Source organism: Lathyrus oleraceus, chromosome 3 (genome assembly GCF_024323335.1).
Source record: "Lathyrus oleraceus cultivar Zhongwan6 chromosome 3, CAAS_Psat_ZW6_1.0, whole genome shotgun sequence".
NCBI lineage: Eukaryota > Viridiplantae > Streptophyta > Magnoliopsida > Fabales > Fabaceae > Lathyrus > Lathyrus oleraceus.
Genome location: NC_066581.1, coordinates 333396845 through 333410758, shown reverse-complemented (window position 1 = coordinate 333410758; position 13914 = coordinate 333396845). Strand labels below are relative to the sequence as shown.

Genomic DNA, 13914 nt, shown 5'->3' with positions numbered 1-13914 from the left:
TTTTGTTTTTAAAAACTGTTTTATAAATTAGTTTTAAGAAATATTTTTAGGATGAAAACAAAATAAAAATTTATTTGGAAGCTTTGTTTTGTAAAACTATTTTTGAGATAATAAAAGAAAAAACTTGTTTGGTTAATTTGTTTTTAAAAACTAATTCAAATATTGTTTAATTTTTACTTTTAGAAATAATGTGATTATAAGTAAATGATAAAATATTATATATATTAAAGAGTTATTAAAAAAAGTATAAAATTATTTCAGTAATTAATTAAACTAATTTATTTTTTTAATTTTAAATTTTAAACAATTATTTTACAATTGAGAAAATGGATGATACATTGATAGTGTAAATTAATTTTACATTTTCGATCGATAACGATTATATCCCACTAAATCATATTAACTTTTTTTTTAAATTATTTATATGATATAACAAAATGATATATTTTTATTGAATGATCATGTAATTGTTTTTTACTAGGTTAGTACATCTCCATTAATCTCTTTATAATTTATTTTAATTTATTGTAAAATACTATTTGCAAATTAATTTTATTCCAATCATATCATTTTCTTAAAAGAGATAAAATTTACAAATTATTATCTTACAATTTTACAAATTTCAATTTGTTTTCTATAAGTTAAATATTTTTGAATGTAATTTCACGGAATGTTCATGTCAAAATATAAACAATCACATAATGAATACATAAAAGAATGATAATTAAATTTTATTAAAAAATAAAAAGTAGATAAATATATAATGTACATGTTATAAACATAAAAATATCCAACCAATTAAAATGTGTTCTCTTGTACAAACGTAATATTTTTTATTTGTTGAGTTTTTCCGATGCAAATAATTATCTTACGCATATGAGTATAACAAAAACATATTTTCTATTGCAAATTCACATTTAACAAATCAACGTAATTATTATTAATAATAAAAATTTACAAATTTTTCATGTGTTTTCAATTTTTGTCTTTTAAAAATTCAAAAGAAAAACAACTTTTATTAGTTTTGGTTTTTTAGTTTTTAAAACTAAAAAATAAAAACAGTTTTCAAAACCACTTTTTTAAAAACTATTTATCAAAATGAGTTTTTAGTTTTTCAATTTTTAAAAACTAAAAAACTGTTTTTAAAAAGGGAATCAAACCGACCCTAAATAATTCCAATCCTTTATCTATCTCAGTAAACTCTTCATCACTTAACGTCACTTCAATTCCAAATGCAACATAAACCACTGACTTTTTTTCCCTGTTTATCCTATATGTGGAAGTGACAGTTCTACAAAATTGATGAAAGATTGTAAATTAGGAGGAAGTGGAGGGAGGCGTTTGATGTTTCTAGCGGACTTAAGAGTGTCCTTACACAAACATGAATGATTCTTGGAATGCTAGTCATCAGTTTCTGAATAGTGAAGATATAGCATCACTTTATGATCCTAGTAAAGTTCAGACTTATAACTGATGCATACTGAAAAATCACAGATTCCTACTGTGAGAGGTTAACCATTTTCATTGGCCTCTCAGTATAACTTGTGGGGGAATAAGTGTTATAATGCAGAATTATGTACAAAACTCAGATAATGACACTCTGATTGAAATTGATAGTAACACTATGACAGAAATTTGCATTATTTTGATTCGCATTTGCAAATGCTATTTTTCCTAGTTGTACTTTCTTTACTCCATTTATCAGATGTTGGTGAACTTCACTAATTGGTTATTGGGCAAAAGTGGAAGAATGCTACCTCTAACAGTGAGCATAAAGTAAACTGCAAAATCTATAGTGAGCATGGAACTTTTTCAACTATATTGGACTTAGACCTAGACCAATCCCCTGGTTTACCTTGTCTAAGTCTACCCGCCTTTTCGAATTGAGAATTGAAAATTAACATGATTAATTACGTCATTACAATTAGCGATGTCTCTTTTAAAAAACCCAATCAAAAAGATTAAATTGCAAATTGAAAACAAAAATTTGCATTATAGGTAGCATTACAATAGAGAAAGAAAGAGCTAAGACCCCACCAAATTCAAATGCACTTCGATAAAACAAGTTTGCATTACAATAGAGAAAGAAATAACAAAGAAAGCACCAAATTCAAATGCACTGTGATGTAAACAAATTTGTAATATAGATAGCATTACAATACTGAAAGAGGAAAAAACACTCAAAATTCAAATGCACTTGAATGAAAACAAGATGAAATTATTATACCTTAAGCGTTAGTGCTTAGAGGCAGGGATATGCAATTCCACATAATCAACAAAGTCATCTATATATTTTTGGTGCAGCTCCTTGTCTCCAACTATCTTGCTCATCTCTTCAGCTTTACTTCTATAAATCTTTCCTTCCTCCTCTACCATCACCAATCTCAATGCTTTAGCCACTGAATCCCTATTGATTTTTCCATCATTTCTCTCTACCTTTATCCCAACCATTTTTTCTTCCATAAGTCTAGCATTTACACCTTGATCACTTTGGAAAGGTAACATAATAAGTGGACACCCAACTTTAAAACTCTCAATCAATGAACTCCAACCACAATGTGTCAAGAATCCTCCAATTGACTCATGTTCTAAGATTCTCAATTGTGGTGCCCAATTACTCCAAATCAATCCATTCTTATTTGAATCATTCTCAACAAACCAATCATGGTTTTTCACAATCCAAAGAAATGGAAAACTAGATGATTCCAATCCTTTAGCTATCTCAGTAATTTCTTCATCACTTAATGTCACTTCGGTTCCAAATTCAACATAAACCACTGACTTTTTTTCGTGCTTATCCAACCATTTTAGAATTGTATCCCAGTTTTCATCCTTTTTATCTTCACTGAATTCTAGTGAAGGAGGCAATAATCCAACTGGAATCACTTTTTTCTTGCATTGATTTTCTATGGATTCTATAGCCTTCCCTTCAATCTCCATGCAACTTCTTACAGCAATAAACTCAGCACCAAAAATAGTTTCCTTCAACCTAAACATATCTGAAACACCAGATTCATATTGTTCATAGTGGACATGAGAAATAAAATTGTCCTCGTCATTTGACTTCCCAACTACATAAGATATACTTGATGAACTTACAGTATTGAAATAGATGCTTAAGACGCCAAGCTTTGATGTTATTGGTGGTAACCAATAAGGTGCAAAGTCACATATGATACAATCAGGAGTGGATGTTTCCAAAAACTGAGTGAAAGGTTGTTGAAGACCATCAAATGCTTTATTGAGATATGGAACAATATGTTGTGGAATGTCCATAGTGGCTTCTGCATTTTGAGGTAGTTGATGTATATGTGGAAATGGAAGTTCCACAAAATTGATGAAAGGTTGTAAATTAGGAGGAAGTGGAGGGAGGCGTTTGATGTTTCTAGGTGTGGAAATGAATGAAATTGTATGACCCTTTTGAGCAATGAGTTTGGAAAGCTGAAAGAAAGGACTGATATGACCAAAAGCAAGCCATGGGAAAACAGCAATGTGAAGAAACTTGTTAGGCTGATCTTCCATTGGTGTTTAAGACACAAGATGAGTATTTGATATATCTGGAAGAGTAATGATATTCATACACTAAAATAGTTACACCATACTTACACCAAACACTAAAATATTACTCTATCTGGAAACATGTTGTGCGGTATTACTGAGAGGCAGGTGATGGTCTATTCTGTTGGACCACTGTTGTGTTAATGATATTTGAATTTCATAAGCAAAATATTTTTGAACATCAATTCTGTCATAATCATCAATTTAGTAGTACAAAATTTGGTCATTGCTTGACCTATTTTTAGCTATAAAATTTAAAAGTACTCTATCATTCTGTTAAAAAAAGTGAAAACTAATAGTTATAGAAAAAAAGTGCATAGTAGAATGGTTCTTTCTTCAACTTAAAACTGAAAACTTTAGCTATAAATTTACAAACTAGTGGTCCTTCCTTACCTTGGCAAATTTACCATCCTAAGGAATAATGTCATCTGAATTCCAAGACCAAACTTCACCCTTCTATATATCCAAAATGAATTAGATTAAAAAAAATTGTTTAAATGGTTAATAAATTAAATTATAAATTATAAACAATTCCATTAAGCAAATTTAAATAAAAAATAATTTAAGTTAATTAACTACTTTTTCTAAAAATATTTTTAATTAAAATAAGAAAAATTAAAAATTAAAAATATTTTTTCTTAAATTTAAAAAAATAATTCTGAAAATAAAATAAATTTCTTGAGAAAAAAAACATATATTTATGAAAAAATATTTTTTCTGGAAAACAAAAATAAATACCTTTTTTCTTTAAATTATAAAACTGTAAATAAACAAAATACTTTTTTATAATAAAAACTTACATTTTTTTTACCGATAATAAAAAATATCTTTTTTTTTAAAATAAGAAATTGATTTTTTACTAAAAATTAAAAAAAAAACTTCTGAAAATAAACATAAAAGTTTTTATTTTGTTTTGAAACAAAAAAAAAAAGAGTTGAAAAAAATTGATTCTAAAAATAAGAAATTGATTTTTTACTAAGATGTGTTCATGCTTAGAAATTAAGCATTAGAATGTGGGATAAATTGATAGAAACTAAGAGAGTAAAATTGCTTGAATAATAAAGTAAGTAAAAGGAAATGATAAATCGTTTGAAGCGAATGTTTAAATTAAAAATGAGATACAGATTCATATATTTTTTCACAAATTCACTATCTCTGTAACTTGGATGTTTGAATTTTATTAAGGACAATAATTAAAAATATGAACCCTTGTTACAGAGACTAAACTGACTTATATACATATGCATTAGTAATCGTCGATAACTACTAACTCTCTAGAAATCAACATGTACACCATTATTTGACATTTTGTCCTCTGCATTGCTTCCTCTTGTCTTCTGCCCTTGAACTGCTTCAAAACTGTTATTGTTGTCGAAAAACATTTCTTAGTCCTTCAATTTCATATGTCGAGAATCCTTAGTCGAATCTTGTAATATTGGTGTCGAACCATGCTTCAACTATTTGTGTTTAGCATGTGTTTCCACTTCCCATCTCTACTCCTGTCGAATATGTCAGACCAGTGCAAACCTTTTTGAGTTTTTAAACATCTTTTGAAGAGAGAGTGATCATAATCTTATAGATCTGTTCTTGAGATTCTTTCAAATCAGGCTTAGCGGGTTTCAGTGCAACTTGAGTAAAAAATCATAGGCTAATAAATGCCCCCCAAAAAATGCCACTCCTGATCTCATCACATTTAGTTATGTCAAATGTATAGGTTTTTGTAGTAAACTTTTCAGTTTTATATACTCAGTTCGACGGGATTTTTCCCATTTGAAGGTCTTAAGACCTTGAAAACATATTGAGGCACTGCCTTTAATTTTGGCATATTAACCTTGCTTTCTTCGACACATTCAAAAACTATGTCAATCTCTTGACTGTTTTCGTCTGTCTCTACGTAAGAAACTTTCTCCTTCCTATGGTGTATATTTGATCTAGCCTTTCCAGTCTTCAATAGTTCGACTTGATGAATCATATCTACTAGTTGGGAAATCTCCCTTAGATTTTGGGTATCTAACTTCTTCATAATTGAATCATCTAGACCACTTGCAGCCATTTCGACTAACCCATGCTCAGGAGCTTGAGAAAAACATCTCTTATTCATTAACCTAAACCTATTGAGATAGCCATCTATTTACTCAGAGAATTTTCTGTTCACTCTGGCTAATTCTTTCAGGCTAATTTTACACTGACCCATTAGAATTTCTCATGGAATACTCTTTCTAGTTGATTCGAATTGTATATGGAGTGTGGAGGAAGGATGGTGAACCATGTGAAAGCGCTTTTCGTTAAGAATTTTTGGAAATATTTCATTTTTAAGTTTTCATTATTTGCCAAATCACCTGCATGTTATGTTCAGAATAGAATCTAAACAAAATTTCATATGAGTTTTTTAAAGTAAGAAAGCCAAGTATTTCTTATTTTCATCAGTTTGGATGTACATGTTACATCTTAAACAACAAAGTTTATCGGAAAAAATTTAATGCCAAAGCTCAAAAGGATATCTTCTTAGGATACTCTGAATGCTCAAAGGCATACAGAATATATAACTCTGAAACCAAAATGGATGAAAAGTCAATACACATCAAATTTGATGTCAAAGATCCTAACAATAAAATGTCATAGCTAGTTAAAAGTGTTTCAAAATTTCATGTATCTATAGACACTTCAGAAACCCGTGGTTCAGAGGCTGAATGTCCAAAATTTGATGATCTAGAAGTTGATCCAACTTCTAAAGCTCATCCAGAGGAAGGAGCTTCTAAAGAAGCTCATGAAGATTCACAAGAGGCAACACACTCCAAAAACACCTTCAATTACAAGTTTTTATATCCATAAGTGATAATCATTGGAAATTAAGATAGTCCTATATAGACAAGATATGCATTCAGAGAAAAACACTCAATGCTAGGACTTATCTCTTTGATTGGACCTACTTATATTGATGAAGCACTATTATATGATGGCTGGATTATGGAAATGCAATAAGAGCTGAATCAATTTCAAAGGAATGATATTATGGATCTAGTACCCAGACCTCATCAGAAGAACATCATTGGAACAAAATGGATCTTTAAAAACAAGCTCAAAGAGCAAGGTGAAGCAGTAAGATATAAAGCTAGACTTGTAGCTCAAGGCTACAGTCAACAAGAAGGTATTGATTTCTTTGAAACTTTTGCACATGTTACAAGGTTAGAGGCAATCATAATACTTTTATCTTATGTTATTAATCATAATATCACTTTATATCAAATGGATTCTAAGAGTGCATTTTTCTAAAGAGGTGTATGTCAAACAACTACTTGAGTTTGATGATTCAATCCATCCAAAACATCTCTTGAAACATAAGAAATCACTTTGTGGCCTCAAACAAGCTCACAGAGCTTGGCATGAGAAACTAAGTAATTTCCTATTAGAAAATGGTTTTCAAAAAGGACAAGTTGACACTACACTATTCATAAAGAAACTTAAAAATGACATCTTAATTGTTCAAGTATATGTTGATGATATCATTTTTGGTTATATTAATGCTACTCTTCGCAAAGAGTTTTCTTAGTTAATGAAGGATGAATTTGAAATGAGTATGATGGGAGAGATGAAGTTTTTCCTTAGAATTCAAATCAAACAATGCAAGGATGAAGTCTATGTTCATCAACTGGCCCATGATATAACACCAATATGCACATCCCAACCCTCTACTTTTGGGAAGGTTCGATCAACACTTTTAAACTGCGTTGTGGAATGATAACCTCCATCTTTTTCAACGCGGCTGCTATTACTGGCCTTCGATCAACAGGGGGGAACTTCGACCCTTCTCTAAAAAAAACTCAATTTTCTTTTACTTGTCTAAGCTTTAACAATTATATTGAGGACCAACATGAAGACCGCCATAACGAAGTCTCTAACTATGAGCACGCCGCTTTCCTCACTCTTTGGTTATCTCACTTTGTCTTCTGATATGGTTCTCTGCAAATAGCCAAGAAGTTTATAGCTTTGGCCACTCAAATTCATGAAGGGGAAACATTTGTCTTACCAAGCTGATTTTAGGTTCTCTTTATGAATCTTTAGGGCTTGTTTCTTCTAACCTAAAATCCATAATCATTCCTGACCAAAACTTCTTGATGTTGGATCCTATGTTACTTCTGTAACTTTAGCTTAATTCCACTTTTAAACCTTCATTGAAGGTTACCATCCCATCTGACTTAGCAAAACAAGTCATAGATAGAAGGGTCGAAGGCATTAGGCCCGTTCTACTTACTATAGAAGATAATGACCGCTTGACAAGAGAAGCCTTAAAAAATTATTTATTTTTGTATGTAGACAGTGCTACATTCATCTTTTCCATGACCCCATTTATTAATCAAAGTTATAGGTCATATTAGTTTAAGAGAGAATTCTCACCTCTTTTTTTCTCAACACCATTCTAAAGCTCTCTACATTTGAGTAGCTTTCCTTAAACTCAATGTTTTGTCAACTAGAATTTTGACGGAAAAATATGTCGTATGACTTGGAGGCTACCAACTAAGCCTGGTAGTCAGACAATTTGGCTTTAGCCAATTTTATCAAAATCTCTTTCTATCAATAAAGAAGAAATCTGTGGGACCAAAAGTGAACTGTTAGAGGAAGATTATCAAACATGTTTATATTGTCAAGCCAAATAAATCGTTACTCTAATCCCCTTTATAAACATGTTTAGGTTGATCTTCCATTGGTGTTTAAAATTTTAGACACAAGACGAGTCGAGAGATGGGAAAGGATTCCCTCCCGTATGAATTTGACTGAAGAGAAAGTCATGTACATCTTTAAAATTTCCTATTTTAATATTTTGTATATTTTTTATTTTTGATCATGTGGTTGAGATTTCACTGCACAGATATATCATGGGAGAGAACTCATTCCCGTCGGGAGATATATTGGATTGTACAGTAGTAGAAGGATATATTACTTTGCACACAAACTTACATATCAAACTATCAAGATTAGTGCGGTGTTAATGAGCGGTAGTGATTGTCCCTGCATGAATGTCATTTCCTATTCTGTCATAATCAATAGTAATTAGTACACCCAAAGAGAGAGAGAGAGACACGTTTAAAAATAACTTCTTTTGTATGCAATCCATAAATGTTGCAGAAACTCAACAAGGGGCACTATTCCATACATCATCAATTTAGTAGAAAATTTGGTGACTGCTTGACCTATTTTGAACTATAAAAAAATTGAAAACTTATAGTTATAGAAAAGAGTGCATATTAGAATGATTCTTTCTTCAACTTTTTGATAATCATTCTGAAAGTGACGATTGTTCTTTTACAAAGTAGTGGTCATTCCTTACCTTAACTTCAATTGGATGTCCGACAACTAGTTCCAAGAGACATTCCTTGCCTTAAGGTCTTTTGTTATCCAAGGGAGAAAACTCAACCTAAAGAAACCACAAATCCACCATGTGAGGATAGCTTCAACATGCTAGTGAGGGGTTAACCCTATAATAAGCATGGAAGACTCATTGTCCATCACTAATGATATAGGTGAGCATTGCATCTACCTCAAGGATAACTCAAACCTAATAGTTAAAGGTTATGAAAAGTTTTTGATAAGAAATGGCCATTGAAACCACAAAATAAAACATTTGAATGAGTTATATTTACCAATGAAAAGTATTTACAAAATATGATCAAAGTTGACTTAAAGATTCAATTCAAAATAAGTATTATGGAAAGAGAGTTTGAAAATCAAAAGCATAATGCTTAGGTTTCTAATATTTGAAAACAAATGTTAAATGTTTGCACAAAAGTTTTGGCTTGGGTTAGAGTGGAGGGAAGAAGAAGAAAGGCTAAAGTCCTAATCATACAAGAGATGAAGGATAAGAAACAAGACCACAAATGGAGTTCCTCTCTTGAGATCATATTGATGATCAAAGTAGCTCCCATCCTTTGGAATAAGCAAACAAATAAGTGTAAACTCAAGCAATCAATCAATCAAGCAAAGCTCTTAGGAATCTTCCAATGGCTCTTGTATCTTTCTTTTGAAGCACATGACAATGGTTCTTCAATTTGGCTCAAATAGAAATCCCTAGCACAAAAGCACACACATCAAAAAGTTCCATGAAGTAAATCAAGAATGGACAAGAGTGAGTTTAGATATTTGGTCCTTCTAATCCATCTTCAACATTAAGGCCTTTTTACTCCATTTTTGCTTAGGGTATGTCCTAGAATCTAAGTCCATTTGTCCATTTTTCATTTGGTCCACAACAATCAAAACAAAACACAAGCACAATAATATATACACAATTATGTGCTCAAGTGAGCAAAAGGCAAATTGCATTAACATAAACATGTGCTCAAATGAGCAAAGAGCAAAAGCAAATGAATAATATGTACAAGAATAGTAAATTGCATAAATATAAAGTGCAAGAATTAAATGTTAATGGTTAATGGTTAGTGTTAGAGTTAGTGTGCTATAAGGCAATTTAGTGCTATGTTAAGCAATTGTAATTGGACTTATGTAGAAGTCACAACTATCTGAGGCCGGTCAATAATAATGTAGGCAACCACACAAGTTAGAGATCTTGATTAGTGAATCAAGCTCCTACAACTTGCCATGCCAAAAAGAAGATGAGAAATGATCTTGTATTGATTTAGGTTCTTTGCTTGATTAGGAAGCAACCTATCCTTTATGCAAATCCATTCACTTGATCCATGATCAAGATGAATTAGATTTGAATCAAGGAAGGTTAAACCTCCCATGTTTCAAGGCTAACCATCAATCTTTAACTCATTGATCAAAAAGAAAAGGAAGAAGAAGAAGAAGAAGATGATGACTATTAAAGTACATTAATGGAAATGAAATGCAATAATCAACAAGCATTGACCAAAGATAAAGAAGATCACGGTCAAACAATAGTAAACAGAAGCAAAAGGAAGATTAGAAGTCAAGAAACAAATAAAATATTTTTGGTATTTTTCAAAATTAAAATAATACTTGAATTAAAATAATAAAGAAAGGTCAAACTTCAAATTCACTTCAAATCAACTTTGAAAAGTCCAAGTGAATTATCCTAAGTTCAACAAGGTCAAACAAAGTTTGACAAAAAAATTTCAGCATTTTTAGAAGTCACAAACTATTTTTAATCAATTAAAAATGCATAAAAATAACCTAATTGAATTAAAATATCAAATAAATCTCAAATCAATTAATAAATTGATGAGAATATTTTTCATAGATCTATCATCATTCAAAGAGGTTTGAAAAATATTTTTGTATTTTTTGAATATCAAAACCTATTTTAAATGAATTAAAATAAGCAGAAAAGACAAAATTCCTAAAAAATATCAAATGATAAAATAAAAATATTAAAAATCATTTTTAGAAACTAGAAATTAAAAGAAGAAAAATGCAATTGGTCTCACATTTTTTGGACCAATAATGAAGGAGATATGAATTTTTAAAATGAAATGGAATAAAAAAAATAAAATGAAAATTGAAATCAGAAAATAAAATAACAAAAAAAAGTGGATCATCACGTGGCCAGGAAGTGCGTGCTCACCAAATACTCTAGTCAACTTAATCATACAGAGCCAATAAACAAGTCATAACATAGGACGGCTGTGATTAAATCTGGAAATAGAAACGCATGGCTCAGATTGAATCTGGAGACTGGACGGTGACCTGCGCCACCGTCTTCTTCGGCCAGCTTCCGACGAAGGTCAAAGTTGCAGAGAAATAAAAGTGCACCAAATGCCACGATCTAGGTACCAAATGAAAGCTGGGGTGATGTACATCACCCTTGTGCCAACCAAATCCACTCTAGGTTTCTATATTAAGAGAAATCAGAGGTTGAATTTCTGTGGTGTTCAACTAAACTTGTTGGAATTTGAAAATTCAAAGCTCTAAATGATTGTCTCTATGTAGAGGACTTCAGACAACACAGCAACAGCAAGAAACAAGCAACATATGAGCAGATTTGAAGAAAATAAAATTTGAAATAAACCTCTGATTTGCAGAGTTTGAGAGCATAATTTCTTGGTGATTAAGCTTGCAGTGTGATCTATGGATTAAAGAGAGCAAGGCTAAGGAACTTTAGATCTAAAATCAATCAATGAAATTGAAGTTTAGATCTGAAAAAATTGAGAGAAAAATGGTGAGTTCCTTTGAGTATGGATGAGGGATCAATCGTGCAGCATTTAGGGCGCCTTCAGGTTACTGAAATGAGGAGCATAAGGCATGTATTTATAGCAAAGCAAAGGTTGTGATGCATGAACATTTCATTGCATGGATGGAAAGGGCCTCAATGCATGGGCCTGTACAGGTGAATGGAGGGCCCAATTCCACTTGGATTTGCAAGATGAACAATAACGGATGTAATTTGGACGTGTAGATCATGTAAGCTGAGCTCGTGCAATGCAAATTTAATGAGTTTCCAAAATTGTAGCAATATGTTCATGCTTTCGAAAATGTCATTTCCATAAATGAAGCACAACCTTATGAGTAATGGTTGGAAAGCTTTTTGCATAAGGATCATTTGCTATGTTGATCAAAACTTCATTTGAAACTTGGAAATAGGTGAAAAGTGATCATGAAGTGTAGGGTGCAAAACATGTACATGTGAGAATTTCAAAAATGGCCAAGCTTTAAGCACTTCTGTTTTAATGATGCAAGCTCCAAATGACAAAATCTTCAACATCAAAGTTATAGATCTTTTCAAGGAAATCAATTTGAAATTAAGCTTTGCATCATTTGGATTTTTGATGAAGAAGTTATGGGTACTTGAAGTTGGACTTTTTTCACATTTCAATGTCTTTGGTCCAAAGTGACCTATAATGTTTTGCATTATCAAATGTATTTATTTTAGGATTTTGAAATTTTTCTCAACATAACAATTGAATTATATATCTTAATACTTCCAATGCATTTGATCCCACCTCAAAATCATGAAAAATGAATGAGTTATGTCCTTGGGAAGTTGACCCAAAATTAGGGTTTCAGTCAAAATGACCTATAATATTTTGAAATGGATGATGACCTTCCAAGCTTCAAATCAATTTTTTATGAACATGAAAATTGTTCATTTGGTTCTTAAGAACATGTTTTCTCTTGGGGTCATCTCCATTTGACAAACACATCAAAATTTAGGTCTCAGTGCACTTCCAAATAGTCAGATGAATTGACTGATCAACTTCTGAAGTCCAAACCTCATATCTTGATGAATTGATGATTGAGGACACTCAAATAAGTTCAAATATGCATGAAATGATGAATTAAATAACTTCCCTTGATTGAATTTGATCATAGGTTGAGGTTGTTTCATGAGCAATGCATAGTTGATACACAGATGAATTAGGGTTTCCTTGGGAAACAAGTCTCAAACCCTTTGGTTTTCTTTGATCAAAATGATGAATTGAGATTCTTTGGAGGCATATTTGATGGATGAGAGCTTTGGGGACCCATTTCCATGCTTGCTTTCATCTTCCCTTGACCATATCAATGCACCTAGAATCTCCTAGAAGCTTTGGATCTTGTGACTGCTTAAGCTACAAACAAAAGATGTTAGTGACATATTTTTGTGCTTTTGGTTAGTAAATAAAATGAGAAAAGCAATAATATAAAATTCAATCATGCTTGGTGATCTCAAACCAACTCTCAAAAGTTCCCACCCAAAGGTAAGGAGCCAAGATGCTATGATCCTTGAGGCAAGATGCAAATGCAATGTTATGATGCCATGAGGGATCTTAGGGTCAAAATTAGGGTCTTACAGATGCCCCTATTTAAGGTCATTCTATCCGGAGATATGAAGGTTAAAATCTTTGTCTCGACGAGGTAGAATGGGCTTAAATAATAACAAAGAGACGAATTTTGGTCCCTAAGAGACCTCATGATGCAAGTGTATGTATGCAAAAGGTAATACTCCATGGAGATATGTATCCACAAAGAATAAAAGAAATCAGGAGAAACTGACAATCCATATGAGTAATACACTCAATGGGAAAGAGACTCTAGGGACTCTTATGGGGATAAGAAAGGGGATAAAAATGCGTGAGTAGGTCACGACTTAAGACTTGCTGAGAGACACGAGGGGAATTCCATGAAAATAAATAAATGGAAAGACTCGAGTTGACTCAGAGATGCATGTATTGGGGAATATGCCAACACAGCAAAAACTATCCCTAAGGGATACCTCGGATGAAAATCCGGACTCAGATGGGGAAAATACACTAAGGGACTTCACTGGGGAATGTCCAAACAGGACTCATCTGAGGAAGCAACAGAATGAGGTATTACCGGTTACTGGGTAATAAGCTCAAGGAGACATGTGATCGAAACACCGGTATGAGGGTGAGAGAATAACACGCTTGGGGAGAGTGAATA

The 13914-nt window shown here is 31.8% G+C and overlaps 1 protein-coding gene across 1 annotated transcript; it reads right to left on the bottom strand.

Moving 5' to 3' along the window:
• Positions 1–2026: 2026 nt before the first annotated feature.
• LOC127127493 (putative UDP-rhamnose:rhamnosyltransferase 1) lies at positions 2027–3664 on the bottom strand. The gene has a single exon (XM_051056687.1). It carries the CDS (start codon positions 3520–3522, stop codon positions 2236–2238), a length of 1287 nt encoding a protein of 428 aa, XP_050912644.1. The 5' UTR covers positions 3523–3664; the 3' UTR covers positions 2027–2235.
• Between the last annotated feature and the right edge of the window lie 10250 nt (positions 3665–13914).

Bases quoted from the DNA above. Each gene is read 5' to 3' on its own strand.
- LOC127127493 (XM_051056687.1), bottom strand. From the start codon at position 3,522: ATGGAAGATCAGCCTAACAAGTTTCTTCACATTGCTGTTTTCCCATGG.